Source organism: Arvicanthis niloticus, chromosome 10 (assembly GCF_011762505.2).
Source record: "Arvicanthis niloticus isolate mArvNil1 chromosome 10, mArvNil1.pat.X, whole genome shotgun sequence".
In the NCBI taxonomy this organism is placed as follows: domain Eukaryota; kingdom Metazoa; phylum Chordata; class Mammalia; order Rodentia; family Muridae; genus Arvicanthis; species Arvicanthis niloticus.
Genome location: NC_047667.1, coordinates 19784112 through 19803773, shown reverse-complemented (window position 1 = coordinate 19803773; position 19662 = coordinate 19784112). Strand labels below are relative to the sequence as shown.

Below are 19662 nucleotides of genomic sequence, written 5' to 3'. Positions count from 1 at the left end.
CATTATATCAATTATAATATAATTAACATATTATTATAATACTTATTAATATAATTATTATAATATATTAACGTAAGATAAAGCCTTTTAAAACAGCATCTTAACTTTCAGTTGTATTTGAACCTACTTTAAGGTTTTTATTCAACAATTTTAGTCTGTTTAAATATTCACACACTAAGTTCCTTGCTTTTTATTTTATTTTTTTAAAGATTTATTTATTTATTTTAAAGATTTATTTATTTTATGTATATGAGTACACTGTAGCTGTTTTCAGACACACCAGAAAAGGGCATCGAATCTGATTACAGATGGTTGTGAACCACCATGTGGTTGCTGGGAATTGAACTCAGGACCTCTGGAAGAGCAGTCAGTGCTCTTAACCACTGAGCCATCTCTCCAGCCCTTATTTTATTTTATATTTTCATAATTTTGGTTTTCATGCCCACTTCCTCTTCCTCCTCATCCTCATACCCATCCTTCTACTATTTCTCTCTCTCCATATATATATTGAATATATATTGAATATATATAATGATTATATATATATATATATATATATATATATATATATATATATATAAAATCAAAACCCTAAGCAATGGTAATGCTAGGGATATATATATTTTGAATATATATATATATATTCAAAATATATATATATTCAAAAATAAACAAAACATGGGATATTTGTGATTCCGAAGCTAGCTTATATTACTTAATATAATGCTTTTCATTTCAATCTAGTCTCCTGCAAATGAGAATAATTCCATCCTTAGGTCTGAATAAAACTTCACTGTTTGTACACACACACCATACTTTCTTTATCTACTCATTTGTTGATGGTCATCTGAACTGAGTTTATGCCCTGAATATTGTAATAGTGTAGAAAAGACAAGGACTGCACTGTGTTTCTGTAGTGCTGACTTGAAGTTCTTCAGAATATGAAGAAGGAATAGCTGGGCCATGGGATGGTTCTAGTTTTAATTTTTGAGAAACTTCTTCCCTTGAGCTGCTCTTACATAGCATCTGAGCTAGTTGGCATTCTGTCACCAGGAGAGTCTGAATTCCTATTTCCCTACTTCCTTGCTATTACTTGTTGGTTTTCTTGATAATAGGCTCTCTGACTGGGATGAGATGGAATCTTAGTGTGGTTTGAATCTGTATTTCTCTGATGGCTAAAGATGCTGAACATTCTTTTTAATAGCTATTTGTCATTTGTACTTCATCCTTTGAAGACTAGTTCTCTTGCCCATTTATAAACAGGAATCCCCTATTGGACACACAATTGCCCAAGAGTACCTCTTATTCTCTCTTCAGTCTGCTGAGTTTTGCTGTACAGAAGCTCTTCAGCATCATGGAATCCCATTTGTCAATTCATGGGACTGTTTTCTGAGCCACTAGAGTCATTTTGCAGAAAGTCTTCGCGTCTTCTCATGTCTTGAAGTGAGTTTTACCTGTTTGTCCTGGCAGTTTAAAGTTTGTAGGTCTTCCAATTCTTGAATTTCATACAGTGTGAGCAGGGATCTAGTTTGTTCTGCAAATCGATACTCAATCTCTCTAATGCCTTTGTTGAAGACCCTGTCTTTTCCCCAATGCATGGTTTTGTTTGTTTGTTTGTTTTCCTTTTTGTTTTTAACTCTGTCAAACACTGAGCAGCTGAGGGTGTGTAAGTTTTATGTCTGTGGTTCAGTCTGGCTTTGTGGCTCTATCTCTGAGGTCAATTACTGTGTAAGTTTTGTGTTGGTTCAGTCTGGCTTTGTGGCTCTATCTCTGAGGTCAGTTACTGTGTAAGTTTTGTGTTGGTTCAGTCTGGCTTTGTGGCTCTATCTCTGAGGTCAGCTATTGTGGCAGCTCTAGCACTGCTTTGTTTCTGTGGTGAATAGAGTTTTTTATGAGGACTGTATTATACTTAGTTACCTTTTTATTGCTGTGATAAGACACCATGACCAAGACAACTTAAAGAAGAGTTTATTGTGGTCTCACAGTTTCAGATGATGAGTCCTTGTCCATGGTAGATTATGACAGCAGGCAGGCAGGCATGGTATTCTCTCTCTTTCCTCTTCTGGTCTTGCCTCATACCCCAAGCCTGGGAACTGAAACTCTGCCAACTCTCTTCTGCCCAGGTATAGGCAGTAGGCACCTTTATTCAACCAATAGCTTTACATTAAGGAGCAAAGTTACGGAGATACTTGGTGTACATAAGGATTTCCTCATTCCTGGGGACAACTGAATCTTGGGAGCCAGAATTTAGCATTACAATTCATAGCAACAGACCAAACATCGACAATTTCCCATTTTTTGCCTTAATAAAAAGGCCCTTTCTCTTAATATAATAAACACCATGTAGTAGGGATAATTGTGAAAATTATTAGGTAAGAGTTTCTTTATAATATCTAGTCCATTTATATTTGGCAGCTTAAATTATTTTATTATCTATCCTATCTTGGTAAGTTCAAAGTTTTGATCTAAATCATTTTCTATCTGTTTTAGTTAGGGTTTTACTGCTGTGAACAGACACCATGACCAAGGCAAATCATATAAAGTATTTGGGGCTGCCTTACAGGTTCAGAGGTTCAATCCATTATCATCAAGGTGGGAGCATGGCAGCATCTAGGCAGGCATGGTGCAGGCAAAGCTGAGAGTTCTACATTGTCATGTGAAGTCTTCTAGTAGAAGACTGACTTCCAGGAAGCTGAGGGTCTTAAAGTCCATGCCCACAGTGACACATTTAGTCCAACAAGGCCACACCTCCAAATAGTGACACTCCCTGGGCCAAGCATATTTAAACCATGACACTCTCCTAACTTGTAATAAAAATCTAAAAAAAAATTTAGACCTAGAACATCTTCTTAAATCGTAAACAACTTAAGCTTATAGTAAGACTATGACTATCTAGTCTTCAACCCCATCAGAGACCTGAGATGGAATAAATATTACCTGAGTATACAGGAAGCACATATATGAAGCTTCCAAAGATTGCAGAAGACAGAAACTGTTGACTGTCTGGACAGTCCCCAATATTTTCTATAATGTTGAAGCATCTGTCTTCAGCCTTCTGGCTCAGAATATCTGACAGACCTATATGAAGCAGGAATTATGAAGGACCTGCTTTGCCTCATCTTGGCAGAGGTTGTTAATCGAATTCCCTGTGCCTATTTGTCTTATTTTGGACAACATTCTGTCTACAGATGAGGTTAGGGGATTTTATTTGCCCATTGGTTAGCTTGCCACAATTGAAGCGATTCCATATGGAGGTTTTTGATGTTCATTTTTTTCTTCTAAATTGAATGAGGGACTGTAACCAGACATTGGGGGCTAGTATTTGGTATTATAATACATAGCAAAAAAACCAAACCTCAATAGCATATGCCACTGCCCAGTTCTCAATGTAATTTTAATTTGTATTTCTCTGATTGCTAATGTTGCTGTATATTTTTTAACATGTTTTTTGGCCTGGCTTCCTTTCTTATAGACTTCTTGGTTTAAGGCTTCATCTCCATAAATCATGATTATTTTCTTATGTAGATATACAAATAACTGGCTGTGCTATGTGAATATGAGGGGTAAGCCATGCATTCAATTTATAGTAATCTAATATAGAATTGACTTTCCTACATTTAAACCTTGCTTTCATTCTTAAAGTAAACTCATTTGGTTATAGTATACTTTCCTTTCAAAGCATTTTTTCCATTCTGATGGATAACATTTTATTCACAAACTTTTTATTGATATTTACGGTAAATGGACATTTCAATGTTGTAAAAGGTATAGGATTTTTCAAGAGCAAACCTGATATGATAATAAGTATAAAGTAAATGGTTTATAATAGTATGCCAAGCTTTAAAACCGGAAAATTCAAATCAAATAAAAAACAGTTTACATTAGTGATATATCATGATCATGTATTACAAGCAAAGTACTTAAACTCCAGTGAACCATCTATCCATTATATGCTGATTTGTAATTTGTTATTAAACAAGTCTATATAGTAGAAGTATTAAGATTCTAGGTGCAGGACATGTAAACACTATCAGGAGCCTAGCCTTCAGCTTGAGCAGCAGCCTGGTCATTGCTGTCCCCATAAACAACTGCATGAGCATCTTGGGACATGTGATCTCGAATAAAGGTAGAAGACTCCTCAGGCAAGCTCCTAACATGTCAGCCTATCAGAGGGGCAATAGCCTGAGCGTGCATGTAATGGCCTGCAACTGCTTCTGATAGCTCAACACTCACAAGAAAATTATGAACACTATGTTTCTATCAAGGTGGCAGAGTGAAGAGGACAAAGGCCTCTGCCCACAGCCCAGACAATACTGAGAATGGATCACTACTTGCAAATCCCCACTCCTACCTGCTCCAGGGCACTTGCCTTGTTCTGCTCTGCAGAAACCATGTGTACACAATACCTGGTAAGAACCAGGGTGCTCTTAAAGAGAGCATCAAGGTCTCTGAGAATCTACCCTGCCTCACATACATACTCCTTCCTGTAGCTCCTGTTCTTCCTCCCAGAGGGTCAGCTTGAGAAGTTGCAGAGTTTTCTGAAGTAAGATGGCATGGTGTCATCTGGACAGGGAGGCAGGATGGAACTCAGAAGAGCAGAGGGTAACCTGCTAGGGTTTCCTCCTTGCAATGACAGAGTCAGGGTTTTAAGCAGCAATAACAATAATGATTATAATGGAACCACCTTGGCAGAGGGGCCTTTTTTTGTTTTAAGTTTCAGGTTTGACTCAAATCACTAGACTTATGTGGAGTCCCATTTCTCAGATGATACAGGGGAAATTAGGATTGCTTCTTGGGGCATTTAATTTCCTCTTAGAAGAATTTAAGAGTAGACTCAACTGGAAGCTGGAAGACAGCTTTATTACAGTTTAAAGGGAAAACCCACAAGGGCAAATAAGCTATATGTATCAGCAAAACCCAAGGGAGGAGGGAGATAGAGATGATGCTGTTTAAACCTGAATGCAGGTCAGACACACCACAGATAAATAGCCACTTGTTGAGTAGAGGCGCTTTAGAGAAAGTGTATGGAAGTCCAAAATATCAGGGATGCCCAAAAACACCAATGAAGGCATACTTAAAGCACAGATTGAAAGAAAAGGTTTCCCTTTCTGAGAAATTCCGACAAGTGGACAGGCTTATGAAGTTGCATGGTTGTGTTCTGTAAGAGGCTGTGCAAGAGGTGAGAATTCTGGGAAGGAAAAGCAGTATATCTCTAAAAGGCTAATCATTATGCCCACCTCTTTAGCATGGCTTAAGATGAACCCTCCTTCCTAGAGGTAGTTTGTTGGCTGGGTACTTGACCTGTCCCATCTGGAATGGTTGATCTCTCCTCTGGCTAGAGATTCCATTTTCTTAACCAGAAGTTTTTTCCTTATGGGCCTCTGTTACCATTCTGGGAACTTTGCTACCCACAGCATAGATAGCATAGTTGAGAGTTTGGAATTCATGGAACATGGAGGCCTTGTTAGACCATCACACTGGGAGAAGGGCTTCTGGGTTAATCCTGAAATATGTTTACCAAAATAGGTGGATGAACTTTGGGTTCTTACATTCATGGTAGGAAAGACATTTTTTTTTATTAGTTACAATTATCTTTATGCTTTCTTCAGAAAAGCATGATTATGATGGGTTGTCAAGTGGCTTCCTGATACATCACTACTTTTGCATCTGTTAGGCCCCGATTTTCACTTTCAGCATAACAATAAATAAATAATAAAGAAAAGAAGGAAGGAAGCAAGCAACAAAGGAAGGAAGAAAAGTAGGAAGGAAGGAAGGAAAAGGAAGAAAGAACAAAACAGAAGCCACAAGTCAGATAAGGAGAGTTTTGGATTGCATGTGCATGGTATCTTGGTGATTTTGCTCTTGCCTTTCACTGCGGTATGATGAAACCATGAAGGAATGAGAACTATGTACACATGCATATCAAACGATGACTTGAGGACCAAGTAAGTTCTAATATGTGGAGGATTTTTCAAATATTTGTTTTGAGAAAAGAGTTACATTGTTTCTAAGAGTCTAGTAAATTGCATTGAGTTTAAAAATAATTATAGCTTCAGAATTATATGTGTTCTTTTTGTTGCCTGCGTTATGCAACACTTAGAAAACTTAATGAATTGTTATAAATGGAAGAAAGAAGTTTTAGGATAAGAAAATGAGCTCCTGGTTGATATGATGAAATTGAAGTTGGATCTAAATTGGTAATTAGTGGTCACTAGAACATCCATTGGTGTATTTTAAAATTATGACTAGAATTATATTCATTCAAAATTTGAGTCCAATTGCTGTTAGAGCAAACTATAGTAAGATCCCACAAGATCCCACATAAACTCTTGACCTGTCTTTTAGCTATCTTCTGATTGGCTCAACAACTAGCCGGTGTGAGGTCCAAGGTAAAGGAGTTGACTGGAGTGATTCTCTCCCAGAATGTGTAAGTAAGTAAAGATTCCTCCTGACATGATAACATGACACTTAGTCCATATTATTTACTATTTGTGTTTCTATTGCCTCCCGGACCCACCATTTGATAGGAGTTTAGATTTACAATGAAGCCCTTCCTGATTACTCTTTTCTCTCCCTTTACTCATCAAAGTTGCCACGTGTGAACCCCCTCCAGTCATCACCAATGGGAAGCACAGTGGTAGAGATGAAGACCTGTACACATTTGGCTCCATAGTCGTCTACAGTTGTGATCCCAGCTTCACACTCCTTGGCAATGCCTCCATTGTCTGCACTGTGATGAACAAAACAGTAGGTGTTTGGAGACCACACCCTCCCGCCTGTGAGAGTAAGTCACAGGGATGAAATTTGCTTTAAGTTGTTTTCATTTATTTACAGGAATAAGCTGCATGCCACTGGTATTTACAGGAATAAGCTGCATGCCACTGGGGGTAGTGGCAGTAGTTAAATACAAACTAATGGTTGCAATAATGAAGTAATTCATTTGTTCAACCATCACGCTACAGTCATTGGAATGGTATAGACTATGTGATAATAATCCACATTACACTCCTGTCATTTTATAGGAAAGGCTTTCTGAAAGATCTTTCTCACTGCATTGTTACCCTGGGGAAACTTCTCATGCGAGTTCACGTTTGCATGGTAGGCAGCATTGTTTCGATGATCTTCATGCCTCTCTGGCAAAAAACGTCCACAATCAAACGCAACAGAAGACTATAAAAAGAGAGCAGACAGAAGCTGAGGCTGGCAGTATTGTCAGTGTTGGCAAGAGTCCTATGAGGAAAGGCTTGGTGTGTAATAGAGTTGTACAAACAAATGTCTGTTCACCCCAGATGGGCACCAACTGACAGATCAAAATGTGAATTCACCAATGTCTACCTTGTGAGATCAATGAGCTTGTCAGGCATGCTACAAAGTGGTTAGTTACTGAGCACCAGTAAGGAGTTTCTTATAGACCCTAGTGGTTCCATAAGTTCCGCCCCATTCTGCATGGCAACCTCATGGAAGCAGAGTCATGTAGTACCATTTTCAATTCTTCATGGAAGCTGGATCGTGGGATCTTGTTTTCAATGAATCTTTCACTTCCTAAACACTCTAATATTTCCCCAAGGCCAAGTGCCATTGGAGAGGAAACCCAGGAACAACAGCTGGCATCTCTACTGACAGTCTCATGACCCTCTACTCGAGCATATCAGTAGCTCTGTCACTTCTCCCACTGTATTGGTTGCTCTGTTGTCATGGCGACCATAGGGTGCAAAGCTCAAAGTGTTGTGCTATGCCAATGGCAAAATATCTGTCTATAATGCACACTCAGAAGGTGGAGAACTGAAAGGACAAACTGAAGGGACAGTTTGAAGTGGGACATCTCTTACCATCAACTAAAGTGAAGGGGCTTCAGTTGTACCCCTGTAGTGGTATGAAGAGGAGTAAGGAGGAATGGTCACCAGGAATGGAAAGATCTGGTTGGGTGGAGACTAGAACACAAGATGGCGTTTGTTCTCATCTGGGAGGGGCAGGTCTATGATGCTCTCTCTTTCCATAACCACCTTGTCATCACTATAGGCTGTTGATCTACAACCAAAACCAATCTGGCAATTAGACCACAATATTGGAAAGATTTGAATACATGGAGTTTGGGCTTCAAGATTTAGATGTTGCTAGGCTTGGGTTTTGTTTTGTTGTTGGTGGGGTTTTTTTTTAATTGAGAAATTTAATTGAGAGATTTAAATTTATCACAATGACTAGTATGATGAGGTCTCAGTTTTTCGAGGTGCCTAGAGAATATGTCATTTTTAAATTTTTTTTTTTTTTTTGCACATACCTGACATAAACTTATATTATGAACTGAGTTAAAATGTTAGGTCAGAGCCACATACTCTTGGGCTATCTTTAGTTGTTTGAAAGTCATTCATTGCCCACCCCTGTGTCTGACCAAGCATCCTTGTGACTATCAGTCTTAATATTTTTAGCAAAGTACTAGCTTTCATGGAGTCAAAATTTAAGAACCTAAAAGCTATAGCAGAGTTTTCCCATCTACCCGGGGCCTCCACCGATAATTTGGTAAACATGAAAATTTATGATTTTCATTTTTCTGCCACTAATAAAATCTCCTGTAACTACTTCCATCATGGAGCATGGTGTTTGGGGAAACCTGAATCTGTGTTCCCAGGGCACATGGACTCACACTGGGTTCCAGAGAAAAACTGTCTTTAATTCCTTTTGAGGGAGAACTGGGTCAGCCTCTGTTTCTGGAACTGTAACAATTCCCCCTTGCCACCACTCGACTGCTGTTCCTCTCTTACTACCTAGATGTCTTTCCTGTGCTTCTTTAGAAATTGTCTGTCAACAGCCACACGTTCCGAAGGGAGAATTTGCCCCTGGATTTCGACAGTTCTACACATACAGAGATGCTCTTGAGATCAGATGCAAGAAGGGTTTTGTCCTCAGAGGCAGCAGTGTGATCCATTGTGAAGCTAATGGCGAGTGGTATCCTTCTCTCCCCACCTGTGAACCCAGTGAGTACGGACTATGAAGGAGTTGCAGTATTTATCATCTAGGTTATCCAGAATGTGGGCGGGAAATGTTTATGGAGCACAAGGCTACTTTAAACTTTATGGTTTCATTTTGTGTGTGCATCTCTCTGTCTTTCTCCTCCCACCTCTCTCTCTCTCTCCCTCTCCCTCCCCCTCCCCCTCCCCCTCCCCCTCCCCCTCCCCCTCCCCCCTCCCCCCTCCCCCTCCCCCTCCCCCTCCCCCCTCCCCCTCCCCCTCCCCCTCCCCCCCTCCCCCTCCCCCTCCCCCTCCCCCTCCCCCTCCCCCTCCCCCCCCTCCCCCTCCCCCTCCCCCTCCCCCTCCCCCTCCCCCTCTCCCTCCCCCTCCCTCCCTCTCCCTCCCTCCCTCTCCCTCCCTCCCTCTCCCTCTCCCTCTCCCTCTCCCTCTCCCTCTCCCTCTCCCTCTCCCTCTCCCTCTCCCTCTCCCTCTCCCTCTCCCTCCCCCTCCCCCTCCCCCTCCCCCTCCCCCTCCCCCTCCCTCTCCCTCTCTCTCTCTCTCTCTCTCTCTCTCTCTCTCTCTCTCTCACACACACACACACACACACACACCATTGTGTACATGTGGAAGTCAGAGAACAATTTCCTAGAGCTTGTTTTCCTTTACTGTGTGGGTCTAGGCAATGGAACTCAGTTTTTCAAGGTTATTAGCAAGTACCTTTACCTGAACCATCTCACTGTCTCCCCAAACCCACTTTAATGCATTAATCACAAAAGTTATCTTTTGATTTATTACTATTTTGCTAGAAGATATTTTTATCAGTAATTTCTTACTATTATTTGAACTACTTCACACCAAGATTCTGTTGGTTGTATGGATTATATATTTACTATAAAAATCTTCCAACATTTTGGATATTAGCCCTCTATAGGACTTAGAGTTGGTGAAGATTTTTTCCCAATCTATTGGTTGCTGTTTTGTCCTATTGACAGTGTCCTTTGCCTTACAGAAGCTTTTCAATTTTATGAGGTCCCATTTGTCAATTGTTGATCTTAGAGCATGAGTCATTGGTGTTCTGTTTTGGAAAATTTCCCCTGTGCCCATGTGTTCAAGGCTCCTTCCCACTTTCTGTTCTATTAGATTCAGCATATCTTGTTTTATGTGAAAGTTCTTGATCCACTTGGACTTGAGCTTTGTACAAGGAGATAAGAATGGATCAATTTGCATTCTCTTCTACATGCTGACCACCATGTTGAAAATGCTGTGTTTTTCCACTGGATGGTTTTAGCTTCTTTGTCAAAGATCAAGTGACCATAGATGTGTGGGTTCATTTTAGCTCTTCAGTTCTATTCCATTGATCTTCCTGCCTGTCTCTGTACCAATACCATGCAGGGTTTTTTTTCCCCTATTGCTCTGTAGTACAGCTTGAAGCCAGGGATGGTAATTCCTCTAGAAGTTCTTTTATTGTTGAGAAGTTTTTGCTACCCTGGGTTTTTTTGTAATTCTAAAGGAATTTTAGAATTAATCTTTCTAACTCTATGAAGAATTAAGTTGGAATTTTGATGGGGATTGCATTGAATCTGTATATTGCTTTCAGTAAGATGGCCATTTTTACTATATTAATCCTGCCAATCCATAAGCATGGAGATCTTTCCATCTTCTGAGATCTTCTTCAATTTCTTTCTTCAGGGACTTGAAGTCCTTGTCATACAGATCTTTCACTTGCTTGGTTAGATTCACACCAAGAAAATTTATATTATTTGTGACTATTATGAAGGGTGTCATTTCCCTAACTTCTTTCTTAGCCCATTTATCCTTTGAGTAGAGGAAGGTTACTGATTTGTTAGAGTTAATTTTATATCCAGCCACTTTGCTGAAGTTGTTTATCAGCTGTAGATGTTTTATGGTAGAATTGTTGGGGTCACTTATGTATCTTGACACTGTTGTTGTTGCCAAGAGGTGCTTGCTGACATGATCCTGGTTTGGCTATTCCCTGGGAAGTTCTGCTAGCACCTGACCGATGCAGATGTGGATGTTAGCAGCCAATCATCAGACTGGGCTCAGGGACCCCAGTAGGGAAGCTGGGGGAGTGGAGTACTTTCTACCCCATAGGAAGAACAATGCAGGCTAGTTGAACCACTCAGTGGTCCCAGGGACTAGACCACCAGCCAAGAGTGTACAGGGAGGGTCCATGCCTCCAGATACATATGTAGCAGAGGATGGCCTTTTGTGACATCAATGGGAGGGGAGGCCCCATGGTCCTGTGGAGGTTTGATGCCCCAGCATAGGGGATTGCTGGAACAGTGGGGAGTGAGTGAGTGGGTGAGTGGGTGGGCAAAGAGGAGGATGGAGAGGGCAGATGGGACAGGGAGGTTTGGAGGTGTATCTGGGAAGTAGGATATCATTTGATATGTGAATGAATGGAACGATTAATAATAATAATAATAATAATAATAATAATAATAATAATAATAATAATAAATATGTAGCACCCCCCACACCAAATCTTCCAACATGATAGGCAAGCATGCTCAGTGAGTATGTGTGCTTACCTCTGAGCATGGTTACTGGAGGTTGATGCCCAGAATCCACATGATGGACGCTGTTAATGAAAGAAATAGCTCTCATCTCAAAGGAACACAGAAGATGGTTTATTCTAGGGCTGACTATGAATAACCATGGCCTGAGAACAAAGATTAATCTTTCCTCAAATCCAGTGGTCCAACAAAGCAACAGCTTCATGTTTTTGTTTTTGTTTTTTTTTTTTAATGAAAACAGAAGGGTATAAATCATGTTAGTGGTTACATCTGGTAGTAAGCTTCCAGCAAAGTGTGAAACCGCTGTTACCTGCTTTGGATGCTGTAGAATTACTTTCTCAGTCCTCCAGTTGCTGTGGAACAAGGGGTCTGTTAAACTGTGGAGTTGACATATGACTGTACTTCAGAAACCAGCTTTATTAAGAGAAAGGTCCTTTAGGGGAGAGAATGTTAGAATGAAACAGCATAATCTATTAAGAGACATGCACTGTCTCTTAACTATTCATCCTGAGGAGAGAAAGCTGCCATGAATGAAGGGCAGGGCTGATTTCTCAGGCTGTGGGATCAGGCTTTTTAGAGTGACCAGCCTTTTACAGGAGCAGGCCTTACTATGGCATTTCCAACCTTTTTGTTTAGATTTTTTTTTTTTTTAAAAAGGTAGAAGAATGAATTTATAGGTAAAGAAATCAAAGAAGGAGACATAAGGATTAATGTACATTGACTTTGTGTCAAGCTGACTAGAAACACAGGATCAATAGATAGATAGATAGATAGATAGATAGATAGATAGATAGATGGGTGGATGGGTGGATAGATGGATAGATAGACAGATGGATGGACAGGCAGGTAGGCAGGCAGATAGGTGGTTGGACAGACAGACAGAGTACGGGAGTTAGGTGGTAGGCTCTGAGGCAGAGGCTGACATCTAGAATTAAGAATAAAGAAGATGTAAGCCATTAAGTTTGTGTAGGGTGTCAGACAGTGATCTGGACGAAGTGAGTGAGCAGGCAGACTAGAGAGGGCAGAACAGAATAAGGACATGGAGTCTAGAGTCTGTGAAGATGGGTTTTTAAAATATTTTTTTAATTTTATTTTTTAAATCAAACTGTGATTTTTACTTTTTCACACAGGGGTTATGAACACAAAAAGGCAGGATGTGTGGAAGGGGATGATGTGGGAGCGTAGGTGTTCAGGGGGAGTACAGATATCTTCCAGAACAGAGTATTGGCTGGGTTCAGGGAACAGGTCACTATGACTCTGTGTATGAATCACTTGTTTCTTATCTAAGCTGGTACTATCCACCAAGGTTACCTATCCACAAGGTCTATGGCTATTAGTTCTTATCCAGGCTGGTAAATTTCCACCAAAGCTGCCTGTTTACAATATCTTATAGCTATCTGTTTCAGTGTTTTTCCACAGAGACCAAGGCTTTGTGTTAGCATGCTGACTTAGGCCTATGGCTGATTTTAGGCCTTCAGTGTATAAGCAAGGCTGCCCCTGACATCTTCTTCCTTCTCCAAGTATAGAAGGACCATGGCGATTTCAGTCTTGATTTCAGTCTTGCAAAGGCAGGGATAGAAGCCTGACCTCCAGTAATTAAAGGGGACATTGTAATGGCTCTGGTCCTCCTGTCTTTGTTCAGTGAGGCATGAGGGCCATACCTGTCCTGATGTCTTTTTCCTGGAGAGAAGATACTTTTGTCATCAACTCCTATGCAGTCAAGTTTGTCCTTCAGGGAACCAAGAAGGATATTTTAAATTTTTATTTATATTCCCTTGCAGTGCTTAGCCTCTCAGCCTAAGCAATAATTTAAATCACCAGTTAAAGGGGGTTCTGGGTGGCCCCTCTCTGTTTGGTCTAGGGGTGGAAGTCCCCTCTTTTAGGTTGGGTGAAGATGGGTTTTGGGAACAACCTAGATAGAGTAATAACCTCGTCTTGAGTCTCATGGTCTTCCATAGCTAACTTATGATAATGTATCTGAATAGGTTTTGCTGTCAAAATTATTTATCTGTTGTTTCACAAAGTTAGTCAGCCTAGTTAAGGCTCAGGGACCAAAAGAAATAAGCAAAACTGACCCAATTATCGGTCCCCAAATAGAAGGAAGTAGGATTGACTTGAAGGTTGTTGAAAACCAATTCTTGTACCAGCTTTCCTCTCTCTCTCTCTCTCTCTCTCTCTCTCTCTCTCTCTCTCTCTCTCTCTCTCTCTCTCTTGTTTCTCAAGGCCTTTTCTGACCTTTTTCACATTCTCTTTAACCATCCTTGTCTTGTCTATGTAAAAGTAATAATCTTCTTTAAGGGTTGTACACAGTCTAGAGCTGTACACAGTCTTTCCTATTGTAAAAGAGTAAATCAAGTCCAATAAAGTCCTTTGTAATTTTTGGAGATTACTTCAGACAGCAAAATGAGGGATTTCTTCAGATTAGTGATGTCAATCTCTAGCTGTTTGATGTTGTTATCAATGGCCCATCGAAGGTCTGAGTAGTGTAAGTCTGGAGGCCAGCATCAGGATTAGAACTTCCAATAGCAAACACCACAGGTGATTCATTTTTACCTGGAAAGGAAAAAGAAGAGAATTCTCAGGGAGATTTCACTTCCCTGGATGTCAATTTTTATTCATCTTATTCATAATTGGGCCTGGCTTTGTGGGGGTATCTATCTATTTCATTAATCTTTTTGGCAGCCATTTAGCTGTGCCTTCTTTAGCATCAAACAGGCATAGCAATCCTCCACCCCATATGAGAACTGGGTCTGGGCCATTCCATTTAAAGGTAAGAGGGTCCTTCCATATAACTGTGGCATAGTTTTTATTGGTCTCAGCATGCCAAAGGCAATCAGCAGCAGCTTTGTCATGAGCTTTTAGATTTAGAAAATTAAAAATGAACAAGGCATGATGTGGAGTATTTCTGGGAGACTTCTTCTGGGGGTATAGTTCCCCCTCTTTTTTTTTAAAAGCCAATTTTTCAGAGTTCTTGTAAATTCAGGGCAGAAGCACCAGTAGCTGCTCCCCCCATACTCAGAGAGTTATTAGATATTATTTTAAAGTTTTATAATATCTGTTTTATAATATCTTGTCTTTGAGGATTATAGGGAATTTCAGTAATATGGGTAATAATAAATTGTTAACTAAACATCTCAAATGTCTGACTGTAACAGTCAGTTTTGTTTATCTTAATCTGATATGGAGCACCAAACCTAAAAGATACTGTAGGCAATAACTAATTATATTTTTAATTGTTTCTCTTGTTAAAGTAATTGCAACTAGAAAGCCTAAAAAGGTGTCAAATCACATATACATATTTTAATTTTTTAAATAAAAAATGAGTAACATCCACTTACCATAATTGATTAGGTATAAGTTTTCAAGTATTAACACTATTATGAAAAAATTGAGGACTAAAACCAAATTTTATAATTTGACCTATATACTCTCTAAAGATGTCAAATTGTTGTTTCAGGCTATTATTATTAAATATAGATCTATAAAAATGTACTATTTTGGGGTGATGTTATATAATAGGTGACTTCTTAAATCTTAATGATGATCTTATAAAAATTTTTAAAATTATATCCATGATTATTAAGCTCTTTTATAATGAGACTGTTACTAGACCTTGTTCTGATAGTCAAAAACTGTAATAAACATTTAGTCAGTTTCTCAGATAACATCAGTTAATTGTTCCTAGACAAATAATCAGACTTTTACTCAGAGCACATTTCAGGAGGTTATAAAACAATTTGTCAAAGATCAATGAAAAGGGAACCAATAATTTATCATAGGTGTTAGGATAGAAAATAAAATATTATCTGGGCTTATCTACACAAATCTTCACTAATAACCCAGTTATAGTTCTGTGGCTATCTTCTTTTGGATTTGTTGGAAGAGGATTACTTTCTTGATCTTTCTAGGGTATAATTTTCCTCCTTGTATTGGAGCTTTCCCACTATTATCCTTTGTAATGCTGGTTTTGTGGAAAGATATTGTGTAAATTTGGTTTTGTTGTGGAATATATTGGTTTATCTACCTATGGTAATTGAGAGTTTTGCTGGGTATATTAGCCTGGGTTGGCATTTGTGTTCTCTTAGGGTCTGGATGACATCTGTTCAGGATCTTCTCACTTTTATAGTATCTGGTGAGAAGTCTGGTGTAATTCTGATAGGTCTGCCTTTATATGTTACTTGGCCTTTTTTCCTTGCTGCATTTAATATTCTTTCTTTGTTTTGTGCACTTGGTGTTTTGATTATTATGTGACAGGAGGTATTTCATTTCTGGTCTAGTCTATTTGGCATTCTGTAGGTTTCTTGTATGTTTATGGGCATCTCGTTCTTTAGGTTAGGGATTTTTTTTCTTCTATAATTTTGTGAAGATATTTACTGGCCCTTTAAGTTGGGAATCTTTACTCTCATCTATACCTATTATCCTTAGGTTTGGTCTTCTCATTGTGTCCTGGATTTCCTGGATATTTTGTGTTAAGAACTTTTACATTTTGCATTTTCTTTGACAGTTGTGTCAATATTTTCTATGGTATCTTCTGCACCTTAGATTCTCTCTTCTATCTTTTGTATTCTGTTGGTGATGCTTGAGTCAATGACTCCTGATTTCTTTCCTAGGTTTTCTATCTCCAGGGTAGTCTCCCTTTGTGATTTCTTTATTGTTTCTACTTCCATTTTTATGTCCTGGATGGTTTTATTCAATTCCTTTACCTGTTTGGTTGTGTTCTTTTGTAATTCTTTAAGAAATTTTTGTGTTTCCTCTTTAAGGGTTTCAACCTGTTTACCTGTGTTCTCCTCAATTTCTTTGAGAGTGTTCTTTATGACCTTCTTAAAGTTCTCTATCATCATCATTAGAAGTGATTTTAGATCTGACTCTTGCTTTCCTGGTGATATGGGAAATTCAGGACTTCCTAGTGTGAAAGAATTAGGTTCTAATGATGCCATGTACCCTGAGTTGTTGATGCTTATGTTCTTGTGCTTGCTTTTCACCATCTGGATCTCCTTAGTGCTACCTGCCCTGTCTCTGACGGGAGCCTATTTTCCTATTATCCTGGTTGTGTCAGAACTGTGTGGGGTGGGTATTGCTACTGGGGTTAGAACTGTAGCCCAAGATCTGCTCAGTGCTCAGGCCCAGACTGAAAGGAACCAGTGCTCTATGCCAGGAGTGAATTTCTGGGACCCACTGGGTCCCAGTTACTCCCTATTTGGGGCAGGTGTTGCTGTCTCCTTACCTAAGATGCTGCCCAGGGTAGAACTCCTGGGAGACCCTCTTCCTCTGGGTTCTGAGAGATCGGGTGCAGGGCTGCCTCCTGGAATCTGCTGAATGCTTGGGCCCAGACTGTCTATGAAGTGTTTTGAAATTTATTTTTGAACTGAAGTTGGTAAGACTGGGTGAGGTAAACAGAAGAATTAACGGCAGAACAGACACTATGAAGGTTGTTATTGATATTTTAAGGTGGGTTAGAGAAGGCTGTGGTGAAAACCACAGAGGCTTTAATATAATTGGGCATATTTCAGATGTGTCTAAGGTTAATTTTATTTAGTCCCAGTCACAAGAATATGGTTACACATGGAGGAAGGTAGTAGAATAATGACAATTTAAGGCTAAAATATTTCTCCCAGGATAACTTTGGCTTTGGATCTGTACCACTGTAACTCTTATAAACGTCTGTCACAGACAATTTAACTCCACATGTATAACTTGTTGGAGCTTCAGCACAATGCGGTATGGATGACACCACATTGGTGTGTGGCACTATTATCTCGTATCACAGGAGCGTCCCCCAGGCCTGGATGAATGAGGCTGAGGAACTGGGAAGGTCTCCAGGAAGAGAAATGACTTACCAGAACCACTGGGAAGAAATTCCTGCATCATATCAATTAATCATTAAGACCTGGTGTGATTTTTTTGTCCTCTTCATTTTAAATAACATTTTGTACATAAAGTTTTAAAATTAGATTAATTCAAGACTCAATATTTTCTCTAGAAATATTTAGCAAAATGTCTTCTCTATTCATTTCTCTATTCTTACATCCCACCAACATGTTTTTCTACATCCTGGTTTTGCTTTATTTTGCTTTTTAATAGCATGACCTATTAAAAATATAATTTGCCAGTCTAGAAACAGAGAATTATACTCGAACTACATTTACAGTTCAGAGCTATAAAAGACTTGTTAAACAGTTTTGGATCATGGATTATCCTGTTATCAAGAAAGGCAGAAAACTTAGCTTGTTAACCCTTTAGTCACTGGTTACTCTTAATACTCTGGAAACAACTTTTGTGAATAAAATCATTATGTTGAAAGGGAAATCCAGGACATGGCTTCTGAGACACATGCATGTGCAGGTCACCACAAGCCACTCTTGCTGAGTATTGCTGTGACAGTCATTTTAAATGCCATTCTTTGGGTTTCCTATGCCAATTCCAATTACATATTTCTTCATGTATTTTTTTTTTTTTATGGCCAGATGGTTGTATCGATGTACCAGATATTTCCTATGCTTCTTGGGAGGGAAGTAGGTTTTCGTTAAGAAATTTTGAAGTATTTGAAATTGGGGCCAAATTGAAATACCAATGCAAGCCTGGCTATCGAGCAAATCTTAACGATTCCCAGATTGTGATTTGTCAGGAAAATCTGACCTGGTCATCTCCCAATGGATGTGAAAGTAAGTGGTCTTGAACACCAAAAAACAAACAAACAAACAAACAAAAAAGACAAAAAAAAACATTGATTGCATGTAGCTTTTGAATTGTCCATTGAATGTATTGAGCACAATCTTTGAAATTTGGGGGTGGGGGCTGTTTCATTAATTTTTGTAAAAATTCAGTGTACAGTTGAAAGTATGCATTATTTTGTGATTATTGTTTAAGTGTTGTATATTTGAGGATTAGTTCTAATTCTGTGATTGTGATGTTAGAATTTAATTCTATATATCAGTTTCCACCAAAGGAGATTTATTTGATGGCAGGTTTATCTTTTATCTTTTAGTTTTTAAAACATTTTTTCCTTTTCGGTATCTTAAGATGACATTAATATGAAATGATATGTTTTACTGGTGTATTTAGCCTTTTATTATGAAATGACCCCTTATTGCTGTAGTTATTTTGTGTTTAAATTATATTCTCATGTCAACATAGCTCACAGCTTATTTGTTTGTTTTGTGTTGTATGGCTTAGTTTTAAGCTTTTTGTTCAATGTTTTAAATATATGTTAAAAGCAGGTTAATGTGCAATTAATGTAATTAGTAATCCACTTGAAATTATGACATGCAATTATATAACATCTCATAAAATGTTTTTTGCCTTTTTGTATTATCATCTCCTTAACTTTTTTGAATTAGTAATTTTTTTTTACTTTTCTCTCTGTGTGTCTCTCTATCTCTTTCTTCACACACACACACACACACACACACACACACACACACACACACCTACCTTTTATTTATCTTAGTATACAATAAAAATTGTAGTATGTGTTTTTAATGTAATGCAAGTGAATGCTTTTACATCTTTCAAGGCAATCTAAAGACTTAGAACCCTAATTTACTGCCTTTTAATTTAAAAGCATTTTTTTTGCACATTTCAATTCTATGGTGTAACTATCATCATCGTGATTATTACTGTACTGTTCTTACTGTAAGAGATCAAACTAGCTTAAATGATAGATAATTGCCATTGAATCTCTTTTGATTCTTTAGATTTACACTAGCTATCATGTTCATTTCCCCAATGGCTACTACAGTCTCCTTTAGTGAGAATATATTGATGATGGCATGTCCTTTGTCTGTCTCCTGCTATGCGTTCACCTTAATATTTGGGGATACGTTCCGTGCATATACAATTCTAGACAGACAATCGTTTTCTTTAGTCACAATATATTTTATTCCATGTTGCTTTATTTTTGTCTTGAAATTTAATGTCGTTTACACTGATGATTATTTCAAAGGATTTTTCCTGACTGCTTTTCTTCTTCCCTCTGTCCTTCAGCACTTTGGCGTGTGTGTTCTTGCTGCACAAACCTGGTGATCTGCATTGAAACCCTGGAACCCATCTAAAGGTGGAAGGGAAAAAAATCAACCCCCCTGGATTTCAGGGATTCAATTTAGATCACCAGGCTTATGCATCAAGAGCCTTTACCACAGCTTTCTCACTGGAACCCGAGCATGTTAATTTTAACCTGTAAC

General features: G+C 38.8%; 1 protein-coding gene across 2 annotated transcripts in view; it reads left to right on the top strand.

Annotated features, from left to right (window-relative positions):
- Positions 1-19662, top strand: part of LOC117716346 (zona pellucida sperm-binding protein 3 receptor) — a 51791-nt gene that overhangs the window by 16900 nt on the left and 15229 nt on the right. The window contains exons 5-8 of one of the 2 annotated variants that reach the window (XM_076941744.1): positions 6346-6431; positions 6590-6784; positions 8790-8972; positions 17947-18144. In XM_076941744.1, coding sequence (XP_076797859.1) covers positions 6346-6431; positions 6590-6784; positions 8790-8972; positions 17947-18144 — 662 coding nt within the window. The remainder of the gene's footprint in view (positions 1-6345; positions 6432-6589; positions 6785-8789; positions 8973-17946; positions 18145-19662) is intronic. The other variant, XM_076941745.1, reaches the window with a different exon arrangement.